At 37.6% G+C, this 22000-nt stretch overlaps 1 protein-coding gene across 17 annotated transcripts in view; it reads right to left on the reverse strand.

The window, feature by feature from the left end:
* Positions 1-22000, reverse strand: part of Gpbp1 (GC-rich promoter binding protein 1) — a 67256-nt gene that overhangs the window by 31852 nt on the left and 13404 nt on the right. For 12 of the 17 annotated variants that reach the window (NM_001408813.1, NM_001106410.2, XM_087618127.1 and 9 more), the window contains 1 exon segment: positions 12131-12250. The exons of the other annotated variants lie outside the window; for them this stretch is intronic. In NM_001408813.1, coding sequence (NP_001395742.1) covers positions 12131-12193 — 63 coding nt within the window. In that variant the 5' untranslated portion in view covers positions 12194-12250. 17 annotated transcript variants of the gene reach the window in all.

Raw genomic sequence — 22000 nt, forward strand, 5'->3', positions numbered from 1 at the left:
AACACAGCCTTAATACACTAAAGAAGGTGAAGATAAAAACCACCAGAACACTTAACAAGCATCAATAAAACCCTGTATCATGACTTTCCAACAAAAATTATTTGACATCATCTATCAATACCTGTAACAGGGGCTAGAGAGATGGCTTGGCGATTAAGAGCACTCAATATTCTTCCAAAGAACCCAAGTTCAATTCCCAGTACCCACAAGGCAGCTCAAAGCTGTCTGTAAATCCAAGATCTGACACCCTCACACAGACATATAAGAAGGACATTAAAAAAAAAACTATAGTAACACTCAGGAGTGGTAGTATAGCCTGTAATCCCAGTAACTAGCAAGGCAGAGGGATCTGAGTTCTAAGATAGCAATGGCTACAGGGAGAACCAGTCTCAAGAGAAAACAAAACAAAATCTAAAGCTAGTTAATACTGCTATTGGATACATGTAGCTATAAGGCACCTGAAATAATACTGGTTCAAATTAAACTTCAATGGTTCATATTTAATTAAACTGACTCACAGAGGGATGACTGTTCTACTCACGGTGAAGAATCTATGTTCTTTACAAATAATTATCAAAGATACAATTTAAGAGATGTGGGAAAAACAGAAACTAAGTAACTGAAGCAAAAGCCAGATGTGGTGACAAGCACCTGTAATCTCAAGACTACAGATACTGGAGCAGACAAGTTTGGGTTGTGTGGTGAAAATAAAACCTGCAGAGATTATATAACAAGATCTCATCTCAAACAGAAAAAAATCTAAAGTCAGTATACGCTTAATATCAAAACCAACTGTATCTATCAAGTTAGGCATGGTACTCCACACCTCCCAGTGTTTAGGAGGCAGAAGATACCATCCGTGAGTTGTGGCCAGTCTGATTGTTAAGTCCAGGATAGCAGGTGGGGGTGGTGAGATTTAGTTGTAGAGATGACTAAGCTATTAAAAGCACTAGCTGCTCTTATTATAGAGGACCAGGGTGTAATTCCCAGCAACCAAACAGTAACTTTAACTCCAGTTTAAAGTATCTGACCCCCTCTTCTGACCTCCATGGGCACCAGACACCATGTGGCAAATACAGACATACAGGCAGGCAAAACATTCATACACAAAAAATTTTCAAAAATATTTTTTTGGTTCTTTTTTTCTTTCGGAGCTGGGGACCGAACCCAGGGCCTTGCGCTTCCTAGGCAAGTGCTCTACCACTGAGCTAAATCCTCAACCCCTCAAAAATATTTTTTAAAAAAGTTTATAAGCCATTACTTGTTTAGATGAAAAATTATAAACAAGGAACCTTGAAGTAGATGTTCATTAATTTAGTGCTTGCCTAGATCATATGCAAGGCCCGTCCGTGGTCAAATTCCTAGTCTCGCACATCCACACTCAGCCATACCCATGGGAGGGGAAGCAAGGACTACAACCACCACACAGAAAGCCAAAAGATTTTAATGACACACCTCCCAAAAGGGATGGAATGTTTTATAAATCTTAATTTACTTCCATTAATGAGTTATTTATTTCCATTAACAAATTAAATGTCGACCTACAGAGAAATAAGAAATTAAAGTGACATTGTGTACATGAATGCCCCATAATAAAACTCATTAACTCTTAACTTCACAAAAAGTTCATTTACATATATATGCTTAAAGGAAAAAGTGATTTTTGGACTCATCCTTTGTTTTTATTAGCATATATTAGTTCTATATAATGATGAGTTTCATTATAGCTTTCTTACCCTTAAATTTTGATATCACTCCCATCACTCTCTTGTCTACTCCTATGTTTCTACTTTTACAGTTTTTGTTGTTGTGCTGACCCAATGCATTTCATTAAGGTTGCTTAGAGTACCAGAGTGAGGGCTTTTTACAGCACCATGGGCATCTTAACAGTGCTACACCACTGAAGAAAATGCCTGCTTGTCCAGCAACCATTGGCTACCAATACATTCTTGGGAGGGGTAGGTGAGAACTTGTGAGTCCCTCACCATTCCTAACACCAGGAGAGCAGGCAAAATGTTGTGTTTCACAATTGCTATGAATTCAGGAGTGACCAGCCATGCCATGCATGGAAGGCAGCATTCGGCAATATTCCACTCCTTCCTTTCTTAGATGCTTTCAGTCCTCTCTTGCAAGATGTCCCCTTAAGCCTTGAGGGCTGATATTAATTTATCATTCACATCCATAGTAAGAATAAATTTTCTATCCATTTTTCACTCAACATTCAAGAGTCATGTTCTACGATTATTCAAGCTGGCCTGAACCTGCTGGAAATTCCTTCACCTTATCCGTCAGATAACAGGTGTACAATAAACTCAGGTATATTCAACATTTTAGTTAGGTCGTTTGCTTTCGGACAGTCTATTATGTAGCTCTGGATGTCCCAGAACTCAACCAGGCTGGCCTTGCATTCCCTGCCCGCCCTGGCCCACTACCCTCTGCCCCTGGAGTGCTGAGCCTTGCCCCTCAAATAGCTTCTGAAGGGTTGGGAAACAATCCCCTCCACAAAAGGAGGAAAAAGCATTTTAACAAACTCAACATTACCTATTTGTGACTGTTTAAAAGCACCTTAACTAAAAGAAAAAAAATCTGGCATGCTAGGATGAAAAGAAGAGCTGCTATTAAGGACGCCTACTTTAAAGGACAAGATATTTAACATCACCAATTACATTTAGCTATGTGCTATGAGTCACAACTATTGTGAGGGACAATCTTCTTTGGTACCAAAAGTCTGTACATTCCTCGCTGAGCCCACCCAAAATACAAGGTCTTAATCATTTTATACCAGAGCCTGTTCAAACTTGTGTCTTTCTCAAAGGTAAAGAACAGAAGAAAAACCTATTGGACATTTACTCCATCACTAACAAAACAAAACAACAATAAAAACAACAACAAAACTGGAGTGACAAGTGTCCACTAAGTAGGGTATTTACATGCTGGGATCCGGGAATCAATCTCTTAACCCTTCTCCCTCTAGTTTCCCCCCATAGGCTCATGTAGATACAACTTTTGGGTTTATATTGTGCAACAGTAACACCAAATGTTAGGTTACTTTAAGCTGCCTTGACTTGGTAATACATGACTCCAAGGTTATCTTGTTTGACCAAGAAAAAGAAAGTGTATCACCTACACATATCTCTACCATCCAGCACTTTTCCACAGCTTGGTGAATTCTGGCCACCTCCTGCTGCTGCTAGGAATACTGACAGTAACCTTAATTACATGTTGTACCAGACAAATTAAATGAATTTGGTTTCAGCATCAATTAATCAGCATTTAACAAAAGTGGAACATCATGTGAAAATTCAGGTTTAGTCAAGAGTATGTAGGGGCTGAGTAGGTAGGTAGTTGGAAAAGGAAATCTACCATGTGCCCACCCTGTGCATCCCCATTCAATTTTTTTTAAGTGCTAAAAATGCCAATACCATATTGCTTTTCCCATGGACCATTTCTTATAGTCATGTTTGCATGAATGAACACCAAGTAGCAACCTCCTCTGAAACAAAGAGAATGATTTTTTGTTTGGAGTTTTGGTTTTGTTTTGTTTTAATTATTTATGTCACATATACACTGTTGATCTCTTCATGCACATCAGAAGAGGGCATTGGATCCCATTACAGATGGTTATGAGCCACCATGTGGTTGCTGGGAATTGAACTCAGGACCTCTGGAAGAGCAGTCAGTGCTCTTAACCACTGAGCCATCTCTCCAGCCGAAGTTTGGTTTTTCAAAACAGGGTTTCTCTATGCACCCCTGGTTGTCCTGAACTTGCTTTGTAGCCCCAGGCTGACCTCAAACTCATAGTTGGCCTCTACCTCCCAAGTATTGGGATTGAAAGTGTGCACTACCATCACCTGGCAAAAACAAGTTTATTATAAATGCAGATGATTCTATAAACTAGATGCAAAGGAAGCACGTTCCCAGGCCCTCACTCCTGTTGTGAACCTCCAAAGACCTCAGAAAGCCTGACAAACCAGTACCTGTCTCCTTCAGTTTTACTGTTTGCTAAATCACCAGTCATATACTTGTCTCCCATTTAAGGATCTTTAGAATCGTTAGTCTTCTACTAACAACCCAAAACAGTAGAATTATGTTTAATTGCTTGCAAAAAAAATAATAATAATACAATGCAGGACTTTTCAAAGTCTGCTGAAAAATTGCCAGTGTAGTAAAATACAAATAAGAAACAAGACACAGAAAGTTGGTATTCAAGAATATAATTGTCGGGCTGGTGAGATGGCTCAGTGGTTAAGAGCACTGACAGCAACCACATGGTGGCTCACAACCATCTGTAGTGGGATCTTGATGCCCTCTTCTGGTGTGTCTGAAGACAGCAACAAGTATACTCATATAACTAAAATAAATAAATCTTAAAAAAAAAAAAGGAGAAAAAAGAACATCATTGTCCATATAAAAATGTCAAGATGGACTAAGGCACAGGGTTATTGGTAGCAGAGTACTTGCACCTGATAGGCCCTGGATTCAATACCCCGTCACCAGCAACACACACAACAAAGTATGGACTAAGCAAGAATGCTAAATAGAACCTAACTTGAGATACAATATTACTACTAAAACCTTAATTTAAAAAAAACTACTTAAAATATACTAAGGTATTATATTTATATCTAGCGAAATACATAAAGGATGGAAAAATAATTTAACTTAAAAGACACTAAAGAAAACAATCAAGACCATATATACCTCTGTATATATTTCTCCAGTCCATCAGAAGAAAAGTAACTCAGAAAAAGATATCAAGAGGTCACACACAGAAACGTCCCAACAAGAGGGAAGTGGACTGTGAAGAAGTAAATAGTAAGGACATGTTGAAGTGTATATGCTGTATTTCCAAAGTAATACAAATAAGACAAAATGTTTAGGATATGACCTTGTAGGTAACTGTATACTTAAATATTTTGTTACAAACTTGTGTATAGTATTTTTCAGAACATTAAAACAGGACTGGGTATGCCAATAACTGACAGTACTTTCTTAGCTAGCATGTATAAGATAATAACCTCAAACTCCAGAACCACCCCTCCCCAAAAGGACTTTTTTTTCCTTTGAGACAGACCATACAGTCCTGGCTGTCGGAGAACTCGCTCTGTAGACCAGGCTATTCTGAAACTAAGAGATCAGACTGTCTCTGCCTCCTGAGAAATAGTACTAAAGCATGCTCAACCACAGCCTGGCCAAAAAAAGGGACAAATCTTAAAGTGAGTTATCTACAGGAACTTATACAGCTCTAATAGTTTAGAGGAAATTATTTCTCTTTTCCTAACCTGTATCCCTATTTACAAAATGAGACTCTCTAGAATGAACACTAGACCTAAATACTGAAAAATAGTCTTTTCAGCACCACAAGAACTGTTCTCTAAAACAGACCATATTGTAGAACACAAAGCAAATCTTAACAAAGACTATAGAACAAATGGGTTATTAATGAAAGAAAAATTTAACTCCTAGAACTAGGAACTGGGGATACAGCTCAGTTGGTAGAGTACTTATCACCAGATTTGGTCCCTAGCATGTCAAAACAGACAGCACATGTAACAGTCCCAGTACACAAGAAGTAGAGGGAAGAAGGCCAGAAAAAAATAAAGATCATCTCTCAGCTAAAGAGTTTGAGGCCATTGCCTAGCAAGCGCAAGGTCCTGGGTTCGGTCCCCAGCTCCGAAAAAAAGAAAAAAGGAAAAAAAAAAAAAAAAAAGAGTTTGAGACCAGTCTGTTTTCAAAAACAAAAATGGTCTCTTCTATTTTCTCTGAACACTACTATACCTTAATAAAAATGTATATAAACACACGAAAACAAGTCTACATAGTATGTTATGTCCCACAAGGATAATTCAATTAACTGAAGTACCAGTCTGAATTTTGGGATTCCTTTATCCTACTAAAGATGCAATTAAAAGGTATTTTCAATATAAGCCTGCTTACATTGTTAAGTGTTAAAATAGTCTTAATATAACCACTGCTTTTTAACTATGGCATGAAAGAACAAATAACCAAGATGATCCAATGTAATGGACCATACTAGGAGACTAAAACAGGAAGACTGTAAATTTGAAATCAGCCAATGCAAACCAAGCTGGGCTACTAAGTAAATTTGAAGCCACTCGGAGATACACAAAGATCTTATATTTTAAAATAAATTTAAAAATGGCAATGATACTCTTGATAGCCACATAATACTAAAACACAAATATGCAGTTTTCACCTCTAGTAGAATGTCATCGTAATGTGTTTTGTTTTAAATTTTCTACAACCAACAAGCCTTTTGCCCTCTTTTCTTGCTTTCTTCCAATACAGGAGACTGAACTAGGGGCCTTAGAGCACACTATACAAAGGGTCAGCCATCCAGCAAGGTCCAGCTCTAGCTAGCTCATCTATCCTTCTAACAATGCACTCCTGGGATCTTCTTTTTCTACATTTACTACTTTGAAAGTTACAGAAACCTGTTCACAGGGATTGTTTATCTCTTCTATAGTCAAGGTAACAGAATGAGATGGACTCCCTTACTGACCTGGAACTCACCAATTAAGCTGGGTTGACTCAGGGAATTCCCAGGGACCTTGTCTCACTCTCCCCTAGTGCTGGAATTAAAAAGGCACAGACCAGATTTTCCAGGATGAAAATCAGGTCCTCATACTCCCACAGCAAGTCTTTTTAACCTAGAGATATCTGATCTCCCCAGCCCAAAATGGTTTGGTTTGTATTATTATTGTTTAAGGTGGTCTCACCATGTATCCAAGCTGGCCTGGAGCAGAACTTGGTATACAGACCACACAGACCTCAAACCCAAGAGATTCACCTACCTCTACCTGACTGCTGAAATTAATGGCATGTGTCACTATACCTTACGGAAATGTTACGTTTACAGCAGGCCAGATCCAACTAGGCTAAATGGGTGAAGGTGCTTGCTGCCAAGAAAATCTGAATGGGTCCTTTGGAACCCATGTGGTGTGAGACAACTCCACAAATTCCACAAATTATCCTGACCTCCACATGCACACTGTGAAGAAAGAGATTTTGGGGGGGGGGGGATGGGACACATGAGAGAGCGCACTGCTTGGTTAAGAGCACTCACTGCTCTTCCAGAGAACCCACATAGTAATTCACAATCATCTGTAACTCCAGTTGCAGGAGATGAGATACCCCTCTTCTGGTCTCTGTGGACACCATGGAATGTGCATGGTACACAATACATGCATACACATGTACACTCATACATAAGAAAGTTGGGGAAAATATTAACAGATTCAGAAAAAATTTAAAGCAACTGCTTATAAAAAGAACAAAAGAACCAAGAAAGTACGAACTAGTAAAAAGGCAACTGAAACTTGTTTTAATTACATCAAACTATATGCGAAAACACTATGTAAACCGCCCTAAGGCAGAGGCATAATCAGACACATGTAGTTTGTATTTTGACCACATGATGGAGCTAAAATACTACATATCTCAGGCACACAGCCAGCTGTAACATCACCCTTAATTTATCTGTACATCATTCCAAACAAAAATTGAGGACTATCATTATACTGAACTAAAGAACATGACAGTAATGCTTATTCTATGTACTCAAGATTAAAAGGAGAGACATGATACAAAGAAAAATAAAAATCTCAGTAGAGAACAAGCAGTTAATGACAAACAGAAATCTAAGATTGGTGACAAGACCAAAAGAAGCTGAGAAGTTATAATTTAAAAAAAAAAATTGGGGTTGGGGATTTAGCTCAGTGGTAGAGCGCTTGCCTAAGAAGCGCAAGGCCCTGGGTTCGGTCCCCAGCTCCGAAAAAAAGAACCAAAAAAAAAAAAAAAAAAAAAAAAAAAAATTACCAGAGTGAAGAATGGTGGCACAAACAAAGGCAGGCAGATCTGAGTTTCAGGACAGCCAGAGACATATAGAGCCTTGTCTCAAAAACATACAAAAATCCCCAAAACAAAGCAAAAGCTTGTATTTGTCCCTTTAAGGCAGTAGTTTTCAACTTGTGGGGAAGGGGGCCATCATGACCCCTTTGGCAAAACTCTTTTCTCCAAAAATATCTACATTATGACTCATAACAGTAGCAAAATTAGAGTTATTAAGTAGCAGCAAAAATAATTTCATGGTGGGGGGGTCACCACATAATGAGGAACTACATTAATGGACTGTAGGCATTAGGAGGGCTGAGAACCACTCACTGCTTTAGGATAAGAAAAAGAAGACTCATACTAACTACTTCAGATTGACAACCACTTAAATTGATGACTACTCTTGAGAAGTAATGGAACATCTAGTTAGAAAAATCTGGAACTGAACTTGGGTGTCAAGCGCCTATAAGCTTAGCTACTGAGAGCAGAAACAGAAGAATCATACAAGTTCAATACCTGGCTGAACTACACAGAATGTTTGAAACTAACCTGGGCAATTTGATGAGATTCTATCCCCCCAAAAAAGGGCAATGGGCACTGTCAAAAATATGTATTCCAGAATTCTGAAGTGTGATGGAAGATGTTTGAAAGTTCAAAGGTCATATTCCACCACATAGATTCAGGTCAATATGAGCTACATAAAACCCTATCTTTAAAAAAAAAAAAAAGTTTAAATAAACAAAAATTAGTAAAGAGCACTAGCTCAGCCAGAGTGTTTGGTACTTGCCTGGAATGGTCAGACCTTAGGTTTGGGATGAGGAGTTACACTGTAACAATCCTCTGCCTAGGTTATTGATATTTACATAATAAGACTTAAAAACTTTTTAATGGCAATTTGACTTTCCAAATAGCTTTTATTGATATGTTTTGTTAGTTAAGACTTTTTACAAATAGAGTAAGCCTTACATTACTTTACACAAAATGGCAAAAGGAAAGAGAAGAGTAAAAGAAACCCATGTGTACAAACTCCAAAGTAGGTTTTTGGAGGGGGGGGGGGGTTGCCTATAAAGTGGATACGGTCTGAGAAAAGGCTAGCACAGATTGTTATTAACTATGCATGAGGAAATAAGCACAAAAACAGTAACAAAAATTAATCTAGGTTGGATATGATGGAACACACCTATAATCCCAGCACTTGGGAAGACAGGATAAAAAAATACTAGAGACCTTGGGTTAAGAAGTAATTTTTTTCCTAACCCAATCCCTCCCTAACCATGATTATTAGTAGTGGCACATGGAATTCCAGCCCTTGAGAGGCTGAGGCAGGTGGATCTCTTGCAGGCCAGTTTAATCTACAGAGTTCGAGGACAGCAAAGGCTGTAAAGAGAAACCTGCTTGGAAAAACAAACAAACAAACAAACAAACGGGAAAAAAAGTAAGGCATAGTAGTGACACTTGCCTTTAATTCCAGAAGTTAGGAGGCAGAGGCAATTGGATTTGTTTGTCTAAGATCAACCTGGTCTACCTAGTGAGTTCCAGACAGCCAAGACTATAAAGTGAAAATCTTGTCTTAAAAAAAAAAGGGGGGGGTGAAATTTTAAAAATAAGTGACTCTCCAGTAAGTCCTCTTCCCTAACAATTCAAGTCTTTTTCTCAATAGTCTTATAGTCTACAAAATAAAATGTTAATCATTTTTCTCTAATTCCAAAAGGAATCCTATGTCAAAAACATAGAATAAGTCTAAATTCTAGTCAAGTTTCATAGTATCTAAAAATGAGCAACTTAACACTCTAAAGAAATTTGTACATGACAAAGAGTTTAAATGATCAGTAAGATTCATCTTCAAACTAATCTAATGTATAGGGAAATAACACATTTTAAGGGAACAATTTTCCAAAATAAAAATCATTCTCCTGAGTTATTTTTAATAAACATTTATAAAAAACTACCTGTATACTAAAAGTACTACTAGATGGCTACCTGACCATAGTAAAGGCCCAGATTAACAAGCAAGCACATGATCAAGACTGGACGGATTCCTCTACACCACAAAGAAACAATGCAGAATATAGTTTTTTTTAAGCACTGCTTCTAGCAAGGAGTAATCTGTCCAATCTAGAATCTAGATTAATTTGAAAATACTTTTCTTAGTGGGATTTAAAGAGGGCATTTTAGAATAAGTTAGCTGTTATTAAACTAGGTAAAATAATGGTATCCTTTAACTTTAAATATAGAGTAGAAACAAGTTATTAAATTTGATCTCTGCTATATGTATGTTTAGTAAATGAAATATTTTTGGTCTGTGTCCCTGTACCTTGTTACAAACCTCCTAAAAGCTGTAGAAATCCTCAGGTGCTAAGAAAGTTTCTGAAAGGATTTTCCCAATAATCCTATTCATCTATATCCTTTATAAGGCTAACAAAGCAAGTACTTCTCTGAGTTCTGTAAGACATCCTAGAAAGTTCATCTAATACACTGAAGAGGTCTGTGGGGATTCTGGTTTGTGATCAGTTAATCAGAGGGGATATGGTGGCACAGGCCAGAAATTCCACCTGAAAAAAGAAGCATGATTGAAAATGCAAAGCCATCCTGTCCAAGTAAGATAGCCTCAATAAGTCAACAAACAACATTTAAAGACACCACTAACAAGTCAGTTATGAGGCTGACTCTCAACCTCTGTAACTCAATCATAATTATATTATAGGCTATCCAATTGGTGACCACTAAACACTGACTAGTGTATAAGAAAAAGAAAAATCTGGTCAGAGATGTTTTGTATTTACAAGTAAAAAGGAACAAAGAAGTGTGCTCTTCCCCACTCTCTTGTTAACACAAAGAAGAAAGAACGGAGAATAAGACAGAAGAAAAGAAAGGGGTGATGGTGTATGCCTGTAATCCCTGAACTTGGTAGGTTGATTCCTAACACTCTGGAGAATTTACCATATTTTGAAAAAAGATGCCACTTCTGCCAGTGAAGTCTTGAATGTTAATAAACATAATTCATACCACAAACTATGGCCATTCTTACTAATTTGTAAGAATGTGTATGTCTTGAGTCAATGTCTCTCTCTTCATTTGCTATGCATCTTGGGACAAATTTGAGACTTTACATGTTTATTTTGTTTTTACCAACTTCTCCACTGATTGTTTTATGACCATATGTAGCGCTCGAGCCACCACCTACTCTCCAGTCCCCCTGTAACTGTAGACAAGGATTCTGTCCAACTATAAAAGGTATATTCCAAGTGAGAGTAGTCATGAAACCAGGGCTCTTTTTCTCTGCCCAAACCCATTCACAACTGAAAGTTCTATTTCAGATTTTTCAGGCCAAGGATATTAAGTTCCAAATTTCTCTTAGCTCAGCTACATAAGAAATAAGATTTTTATAATGTTAAAGTAGTATTCAAAGGAATTCTTCAAAACACAACATAAGCAAGTTTAAGCCTAGCAGTACCCTTCAGACACAGTAGAGATTTGCTCTACTCTGAACAAGGAACAGTAAGCTAAACCAATAAACCAGACAGCAGAGAGAATCAGGCAAACAACTAAGAAGAGACTTCCTTCTGAGGTCAGAATAAACTTCAAAGATAGGCCTCAAAAACCACCTTTTATCTAATTAAACTGAGTCAGAACAAGGAGCAATTTATGCCCTAGGGCATTGTTGAAAACAGCAACCAACCAGCAATTAATGAAGCCTAGAAGGAGGTGTGATATCAAATGAAGCAGACAGCTTTACAGGGAAATCAGTATACAATACAGAACCCCTAAAAAACTTCTTATCCCAGAATGACTGTGCCCATGTTTTTTACTCTGGAATACAATCATTTGACTTCTGTTAATAACAGAGGTCAGTAATTAAAATTCAAAAAACACGAAGTAGGAATAAATCTGAAACATAACATTCATGATATTATGATCAAATTAAATATCTGGCAAAATACTCTGCAAACTTTTAAGGTATATGCTAAGGTATTATTACTATTTAGCAGAAAAGCAATACAATTTTTTTAAAGATCTGTTCAAAGTTAACGAAATTAAAATATACAGACTCTCAACAATACAAAAGCCACCTTGAACAAAGATAGGGCATAAAAACTGTTTTCACTTTTCTCCTTATATTGTGACGTAAGTCCAGGCCTTGTACAGGTTAGAGACTCACTCTTACCACTGAGCCACAGTCCACTCCACCCCAAGTCTTCACATTTTAGTTACATTTGTATACAACATGAGCAAAATAGAGGCAGACAGAAAGGCAGAGATGCAGGAAAAAAAGTACCTTTGTTGATGATGGAGGAGTAGGAAAATTAAGCCAGGCTGGAGCAAAGTCATGCTGCGCCATTTAGGTCCAGTCTCTCCAACTCAGTGAAACAAGGCTTCAACACCTCATGGCAAGTCCCTGTCACATAAAAATGGAAAAAATTAGATCTGTAGTTTCTGGCCAAAATTATATCCTTATGCTGTATCTGAAATTACAATTGGCTGGACATGGTGGCACATGCCTTTAAAACCCAGCACTCAAAGCCAGCCTAATCTATATAGCAAGTTTCAGAACAGCTGAGGCTACATGGTGAGAGACCCTGTCTCAAGACAAGAAAAAAACCTATTACAAATTTTAAGATTCCATTTGCAATTGCTAAATCATAATAAGAGGCCATTGTTTTGAACTAAGTTCCTGAAGTAGACTCCAACAGACCAAACTAAAATAAAAATGAAGTTTCCTGGCCAAGCAAGGGGTGGTAAACACACCTTTGAGCCCAATACTTAATCCAGCCATCTAGAGGCAGATGCAGGCAGAAGTCTTGAGTTCAAGGCCTACCCAGTCTATATAGTGAGTTCCAGAACAGACAGCCAGGGCTACAAAGAGAAACACTGTGTGTGTGTGGGGGGGGGGGGGGGGGGGGGGATATGATGAAATTTCCCATACTAAAATTCCACATCACCAATCAGTTACTTGTTGCCATCCTACCCTGCATCCCCCCAAAAGGGGAAGAGGGGTAATAGCCAACTTTCTAAACAGACCAGTTTCAAAACACCCTATTAAGTTTTTCTCCAATTTCATCCTTGCCCCAAAAGAGTAACCTGATATTAAGCAATTATCTACTACTGTCTCCCTGATCTACCTTTTTCTTCTGTTTCCTTCTTCATCTCCTGTATCTACAAAGCCTACATACAGCCCATCTAGACATGTTCTCTCTTTTATAGAAAAAGATTTCCCAATTTCTAAAAGAGCAAATAAGACCAGTAAGATCTTTCTCTTTTCACATAATGAAGTTCTAGTTATTAAAAAGATCAGTTGCAACTGGGTGTAGCAGCTCAAGCTTTTAATCCCAGCACTCAGGAAACAGAGGCAGATCTCTGAGTTTGAGGCTAGCCTAGTCTACTTATTGAGTTCCAGGTAAGGCTACATAGAAATCATCTAGAAAAAAAAAAAAACACAAATGGACCTTTGTATGTTACTGCTATAAATTTAAGGTGTACAACCACTATACATTTGGCAATCCTTCAAAAAGTTGAAGACATAATTACCCTATTGTTCACAATACCTTTTTCAGTATGCTCAAAGAACTAAAAATCATACTTAGCAATTTGTATACCAATGTTTGCAGCAGCACTTCGCAATCATCAAAAAGTAAAATCTCAAATTTCCATAAACAGACAAAAGAATAAGCAAAATAAACACAATGAAATGTTAGTCATTAAAAGCTTAAATACTGTTATGAGCATGAACAAGCTAAGCTAACTAGCCAGGCGGCAGTGGTAGAGCACACCTTGATAATCCTGGAATTTAGGAGGTGGAGGCAGAAGCAGTCACATCTGACTTCAAAGCCAGCCTCATCTACAGAGAGGGTTCCAGGACAAGAAGTACACAGACAAACTGCCTTGAAAAAAAAACAATAATAAGCATGCTAACTAGAAAAAAGGCGGACGCGCGCGGGCGCGCGCACACCCACAGAAAATCACATGACTCCAGCTCTCTTAAGAAATAAATCTAGGGCTAGAGAGATAGCCCCACTGACTGCTCTTCCAGCGGTCCTAAGTTCCATTCCCAGCAACCACATGGTGGCTAACAACCATCTGTAATGGAATCCAATGCCCTCTTCTGATGTGTCTGAAGACAGCGTCAATGCACTCACAAACATGAAATAAATAAACCTTAAAAAAAAATGTTAGAAGTATCTCATGGATATAGAACTAAATTACCAATGAAAACCATACAACTTAAATGTTAAGTTTTACTTCAATGAAAACAAACAACAGGAACAATGTATTATAGCCATTCAATAAACTATAAATCGATAACAATAAATAATAAAATGCATAAGATAAATAAAAATATAATAAATCTATAGCTTCCCTATACAATTTTAAGTACACCCCCATTCTAAAATGTATTACAACTCTGCATATAGCAGCCTCAAACACCACCTTAATAAACAGATCATAGTGAAATTCACTAGTAATGAACGATTTGAGAACATTGTGTCTCACAGAGTAGAGAGCAATAAACAAAACCAAGCATCTCTCCTGACTCTACCCCAAAGATACCTAGCTCCTATATAAACACAAGAGCCTTAGGCAGACAAGATAATGCAAGGTTGAGGGTACTTCGCCAACCCTGACTATGTAAACTTTAGAAACCACATGGTAGAAGAGAGTCAATTCTCAAAGGTTAAACTGTGGTCTGGAAATCAAGATATCGTGAAAGGCCCATGCCCCCATGAAAAGGCAATCTAGCTCAAAAAAATTCAAGAACGGTATGTTATAAGGCTGGAGAAATGGCTCAGTAGGTAAAAGGCGCCTGCTGCCTAGTCTGATGAATTGAGTCCAACCCCCAGGCCCACATAGTTAAAGCAGAGAACAGAGACCTCCATACTGTCTTCCCCACATGCACTACGGCACACATGTGAATAACAAAATAAATGATTAAAATATAATTTAAAAATTCAAAAACAAAAATTAGGCTACGAAAGTCAAGAAATAAATTTGTATATAAGCTGTTAAGCATGTTCATTCTTTGGCACTGAACTGAAGTCTTTCTCAACCATTCTCAATGTATTTACTGAATAAGTGTTTGAACCTCAATCTCAAAAATTCAGCTGGTCTACTAAGCCAGATTGCTCCTGGGATCCCATTTCTACCAATGGGATTATAAGTGAACTTCCACAACCACTCATGAATCTGGTCTTTTCAGAATGAAATATGGATGTTGGAATTCCCACTGGTAGCTTCTCATTATCATTGATCTCCATTCAGTCATCTTGCCTTTAAGCTCAGTTATTTTATCTTCTTGACTTATTCTGTTCTATTCCACAAAATTTTACTAACTTCCAATGCTTTTCATTCCAGCATTTCAGATCGGTTTTTTTCTCAAATATTTCAATCTCTTAAAAAACAATAGTTTCATATCTTGTATGGGCTTGCTTTTTTTTCTATTTTGTTATTCTCAATCAGATTCTTACTTCCTTCTTTCATCTTTTTGAATATACTTAAAAAAAATCATTCTTTTGCATTCTGTCTGGAATTTCATCGGGACTCTTACTCGGTGCCATTACTGTATGATTAGTCATTTGGGCACAGGGATATGTTACCTTGCATTTTCATAGTTCCCCACTTTGGGTTGCCTTCTGGGTCTCTTTACTACCTGACAGTAGAATATTAACAGCAGCAACCATGGGTATTACCACTATGCAAATGTCATACTTGCCAGCTAACAACAGTGGCCCCTTTAACATCAATAGCTGTCAAGAGTTTAAACAACCAACAATAGTATGGAGTATACTGGGATTTTAGTTACTAAGAGTAGGAATGGAAGGAAGTAGAATGGAAAAGGATAGAGATAAGTATTGAACTGATTTTGAGAAAAATCAAGGTAGGTAAAGCAGTAAGGAAGGGCAAGCTGGGGATACCACTAAAGAATATTAAACCTATGGGTGGTTGTAATTAAGAGATTAAAAAAGGAGAAAAGCAGGCAGTTGTGGCACATGCTTTTTTAATCTGGACACTTGAGAGACACAAGTGAAACTGAGTTTGAGGCCAGCCTGGTATATATACATAAGTGAAACCCTGTCTTAGAGAAAAAAAAATGTGTGATTACTATTCTAAAGGACCTGGCACACACAAAGCTGCTCACAATTGTCAATAACTCCAATTTCAGGAGATCTGACTCCTTACAACTACTCACACACAAAGGTCACAGACAGATAGGACAGCAAAAACATACATACATTCATACACACACACACACACACACACAGAGAGAGAGAGAGAGAGAGAGAGAGAGAGAGAGAGAGAGAGAGGTATTTATTTTTTAAATCTTTAAAGTAGCCTACGCAACATGCATATATACTTATGACCCTAGCACTGGGAAGGAGGATCAGTAGTTCAACTCAAGGTTATCTGCAACTACTCTGCCAGTTCTTGAAGCCTGGTGAGATCCTGTTTACTAAATGCTATATCAAAAAAACAAAGCACTATGAACATGGACCATAACCTTTAAAAGCCAAAGAGAGGCAGGGGGCTTCTACTGTTTGGCTAATTTTAAGAGTGTGGACACAAAACAAAGAACCATTTTTTTCCTGATATCAAACTCTGATTATAGAAATAAGACCTCATAGGTTTGCCACTTACCAAAATTTACTGCAATTTACTTACATGAAAAGAAAAACATACAAGAATATTATAAAACTGTTGTATTTGTTAAAGGATTACACAAATACATGTCTAAATGTTCTCCCCTCCAAGAAACACCATTTATAATTTCAACAAGAAATATATTCTGGAAACAGGATGTCTTTAATATTTAATGTTAAGATTTCTAGAGGGCGGGGGCTGGGGATTTAGCTCAGTGGTAGAGCGCTTACCTAGGAAGCGCAAGGCCCTGGGTTCGGTCCCCAGCTCCGAAAAAAAGAACCAAAAAAAAAAAAAAAAAAGATTTCTAGAGGGCAATACACAATATACTTACAATAGAAACACATACCTTTAAAAAACTTTACAAGGCTGAAAACATAGCTTAAGCTGTGAATACAGCTCACGCTGAGCTAACATTTGACCTCAGTAGCATCATGCATGCATATCATGAGAGCCATATCATAAGAGATCCTTATCATATGAGATCTTGGTTTCAACTACAATTCACCAGGAAGGAAGGAAGGAAGGAAGGAAGGAAGGAAGGAAGGAAGGAAGGAAAAAAGGAAGGAAGGAAGGAAGGAAGGAAGGGAGGGAGGGAGGGAGGGAGGGAGGGAGGGGAAATAGGCAAAATCTTATGTAGAGCTAAAGAAATGATGTCTACCACCAGTTAAGAGCATTTTATATTAAGTACTCTTAATAGGACACAGCATCCACACTGGGCAGCTGGCAACTGGCAATTAATTCAATATCAAAAAATATTACGGGGTTGGGGATTTAACTCAGTGGTAGAGCGCTTGCCTAGGAAGCGCAAGGCCCTGGGTTCGGTCCCCAGCTCTGGAAAAAAAGAACCAAAAAAAAAATTACTAGTTTTGGTTCTAAGACAAAGTCATTTACAGCAGGTTGGCCTCAAATTAACTAAGTGAGGAGAGCCTTGATAAAACTCCTGATCCTCCTGCCTCTTCTTCCCAAGTACTGAAACTACAGTCTTCCTCCACAAGGCCAGGTTATTTGGTGCTGGAGTACTAGTCTCAGGATCTCAGGGCTTTGATGCATGCTCAGGAAACAATACCAACTGAGCTACATCCTCAGTTCCTACAGAACAAATTCAAGGTTGAAGCTTCATGAACTTCCTCCTTTGATAGACTAAGAGACCTTGAACTTGAAGGGGCAAGGAGAGGTTGTGCATGAAAGGTTTAGAGGGAAGACTGATAAAAGGAAAAAAATCATTATAATCTCAAAAAAATTTTAACAATTAAGTGCACAAATTTATACTTACTGGGTTTCCTCACAAAACTGAAGCTGGCTAAATCTTCAACAAATCAGTCTACATGGACTTTTGTATTTTAAGAGTTGGTAATGGTAAATTTTAAACTAGAATTGTACTGCAGTGTGAACTAATTGGGACAAATTTTAATTCAAATCAATTTACTGAATGGCCAACATAAGCAATTTGGACTAAACAAAGATACAAGGCACAAAAAAAGCAGTCAAGCCCCAACAAGCTAATGAATAATTGTAAAACTAGTCTACAGCCACAGATCCCTTCAGGTGACTTTTAGGAATAATTTTTCCTCAGAAGTATTTACTATTAGAAAAGTACAGGATACAGCATGGCCCCACGGTCTGTAATTTCAGCACTCAGGAAGCTAAAGCAAAAGTAATGCTACAAGTTCATGGCCAGCCTACAAGTAATGCTACAAGTACATAGCAAGACAGTCTGAGAAAGCCAAAAAAGTATAGCCAGGAATTTTATCACCTGTCTGTAATCCAAGCACTTGGAGACGGAAGCAGGGGATTACAAACTTAAGGTCATTCATTGCTATATAGAGAATTACAGGCCAACTTTAAGTGTCAACATTGTAGCACTCCTATAAAAAGGATAAAGGGGGCAGAATTAGAATTATAGCCCTTTCCAAAATTTAAATAAAATATGTAATCTGTTGCCTACTCTTTAAGTAGTCCTGAGTCCTCTTTTATTTTATAAATGTATAAAAATTTCTGCATTACACTACAATACAGCCATAGTCTTGATACTGTTTTAAAAGATCTTAGTGTTTGTCCAAATAAACTGTGAAACCTTAATTTATCTTTAGTTTGTGTTTCTTTTTTTTTTAATATTTTATTTAATGTATATGAGTACATTGTAGCTGTCTTGAGATACAACAGAATCTGTTACAGGTGGTTGTGAGCCACCATGTGGTTGCTGGGAATTGAACTCAGGACCTCTGGAAGAGCAGTCAGAGCTCTTAACCGCTGAGCCATCTCTCCAGCCCCGAGTTTGTGTTTCTTACACCTAACTCTACTAGGCTTAAGAAATTCCACAGATGACTTAGTTCAATGATACAACACTAAACAAAACAAATGTCTAAACAAAACAAAATGTCTTTATAGCAATAGTATGATCGAAAACATTCTTGGAAAACCTAAAATTACCTTATTACGTAGAATTTCACTTTTTAGAACAAGGTTTATACACTAGGATCAATAGCTATCATGCAGCTATCCTTTAAAGGAGAAGCCACTGTTTAGTATTTTCAAATTTCCACAGCCCAATACACAAGACTTTTAATTAAGCAGAAAATGAAACTATCTTTGATGTCCAATACATAAAGATAATATTTATCACTGTTTCTCCCTGCCTCCTTAAAGACTTGACTGCGGTGAGGGGGGCGAGAGGCATGTGTGTGCAACAGCTTGTGTTGAAACTAGAGAACTTTGATCTCTTTCACATTATAGGTGTTCTAAGAATCAAACTCAAACTATCAAGCTTGGGCCATTATGCACTGAGCTGCCTCAGCCCTCAATAAATGTTTTAAAAGAAATTTTGCTATTTACAACAAAGTAACAGGCCTCATAATTATGTATTCAAGACAGACCAACTTTCTAGGATCACATAATCTTTTTTTAGTTTAGCTTATTGAGTTAGCTACATTAAACTATAAAATGTAGGTCTTAATTGTGTACACAGGAAAAAATTAGCAATATAGTCAAAATTTGCTCCCCATCAACTCTGGCCCCTTAGGCTCCAAACAGGTAGTATCTTCTTAGAAAATTAAGTATTTGTAAGGTTTTTCCTTAACTAGACTAAGAACAAAACATTTGCAGTCACTTTACTCCCCACTTCACCTTTTCTCTTTTTTTTTTTTTTTTTTTGGGGGGGGGGCTGCATCTAGCTTACACAAGTAAGTCTTTGAAGCACATTCAAGTACTTCTCAACCTAATTCACAGTCTCCAGGATCACTTCAGCTCAGCACTCACCTATTAGTTACTTGTCAAAGCTCCATCTTAGCATGTTTTTTCAGAGCTCTGTTTGGTAAATCCCTAAAAAGCAAGATTACACTAAAATACTTCAGTTCCTGCCAGGCATAGTAGTAGCACACACCAGCGCTCAAGAAACAGAAGCAGGAGGATTTCTGAGGCCAGCCTGTTCTACAGAATGAGTTTCAGGACAACCATGGCTACACAGAGATCGACCCTGTCTTGAAAAAACAAAGGAAAGAAAATACTACCTTCTTTCATTCCCTCCTCTCAAATAATACAACGCATAGTGACATATAATTGTTAGACATTATTTGATAGACAGTCATAGCTGGGGCAGCCAGATGGGGAAACATAATGCTTCCTATGCAAGCTTGGAAACCCAAGTTTCAGTTCCAGAAGCCACATAAAGGTGAGATAAGAGAACATACTTGTCCTCTTAACTCCATACACACATAAAAAATGTCAGTCTCCCTGTCTGAAACTCTGAGCTGGAAATTATGTTTACCACTTTATCTCAAAGTTGATTCTGGCCATTTAGTGATAAATGGCAAAACAGCCTTTATCAGGTAAACAAATGTAGATGTTCATACAACAAATGATGCAAACTTAAGCAAGAAAAACAGCTTCTGTATGGTCTGACAACAAATCAATTTGGCTATAATCCTATAAAAACAAAATTCACTAGTCCCCAAGCAGTTAAGCATCAACCTATAATAAAAATACTAACTACATATACCAAATTTAAACCTCAAAAAAGAATAAAATATCTATAATGTGAGTGATCCTTTGACTTTTCTATAATTTCACTCAATAAACAGTAAATAAATGAGAAAAAGTCCTTGCCCTTAAAGTTTACATAAGGACAGGCCAAAAAAAAAAAAACAAAAAAAAAAAACAAAAAAAAAAAAAACGGTAAATGAGGCTAAAATGAAAAATAGAGAGTTGCCCACTACCTACAATAGTTAAGACAGAGTAGTAAGAGAAAGTCTCACATATCTGAATTAAAACACAACTAGCCAGGTGCAGTACTGCACAAAAACAGACCCAACTAGTTGAAAGGTTAGAGCAAGAGAATTTCTGGAGCACGAGTTCCAAATCAGCAAGCACTCTCCCTGCGAAGAAAGGAAATCAGGGAAGAGAAAGGTAGTAGAGGGAAGAGGATGGATGAGCTAATAAAAACTGAGGGGGAGAAAAACAAAAAACAAAGAACATAGCCCTTACACCTGTGGGTTGTGACCTCTTTGAGGTGAAGAACCCTTTCACAAGGATTGAATATTATACATCCTGCCTATCAGATATTTACAACAATAGCAGAATTACAGTTATGAAATAGTAACAAAATAATTGTATGGTTGGGGGGGTCACCTCAACCTGAAGAACTGTATTAAAGGGTTCTAGAATTAGAAGACTGAAAATCACTAGCCTTACACAATAAGAAAACTAGTGTTTTCAAGGATAAGAAAGGCAGCCAAAGGTCAATGGGTACTAAGATCATAAAGCTGCAGAGGAAAAATAAGAAACAATGTAAAGACTTACACAACAGCATGTTTAGTTCCAATGAAAGACACTGAAGGCTTTTAGGCAGAAACTTTACCTTTTCTTTGTTTTTAAATATGTGTCCATTACCAAGTTTAGCACAGTTGCAGAGAGGATAAAGAGGTATAAATAGGATCCCCTGGAACTGGAGTTGCAGGCAGTGTGCAGCCCAGGGTGGTTGAAACCAAACTTAAGAAATCTGCAAAAGTCCCCACACTTCACCTAAGTCATCTCTATGGCCCCAATTACCACCACTTTTAAAGGATCATATACTCTGTAAGTAAGCTATATAGTACAAATGATAAAGAAAGGAGGCAAATGCAGTCATTCAAATGAAAATAGGATGTTTCTTGTACGATTGCAGAAAGCAATGGAATAAAAGACTGGAGAGTTGGGGTGGAACAAATAGAATAGCTAAGAGTCCATGGAGAATGGAAGCTAAAGGTGATTGCCATGTGTTTCAGTTTGATAAGGTAGATCAGGAAAACATTAACTGAGATAAAAATGAAGAGGAAAAAAAAAAAGAGTAGCATTTATGAGACCACTTGCCCAGCAGACATAAAAGTGCTTAAGACTCTAAATTCAATGCCTTCCCACAAAAGGCCAAGGCTGTAGCTCAATAGTAGTAGTGTGCTTGTCTAGCCCGATCTCTCTAGTTCTTTGAGATTTGGGGGGGGGGGGGGGGGGTTGCCTTGAAGGTATGGAGTAACATCACAATTTT

This window comes from Rattus norvegicus, chromosome 2, assembly GCF_021556685.1.
Source record: "Rattus norvegicus strain SHRSP/BbbUtx chromosome 2, alternate assembly SHRSP_T2T, whole genome shotgun sequence".
NCBI classification, from domain to species: Eukaryota; Metazoa; Chordata; class Mammalia; order Rodentia; family Muridae; genus Rattus; species Rattus norvegicus.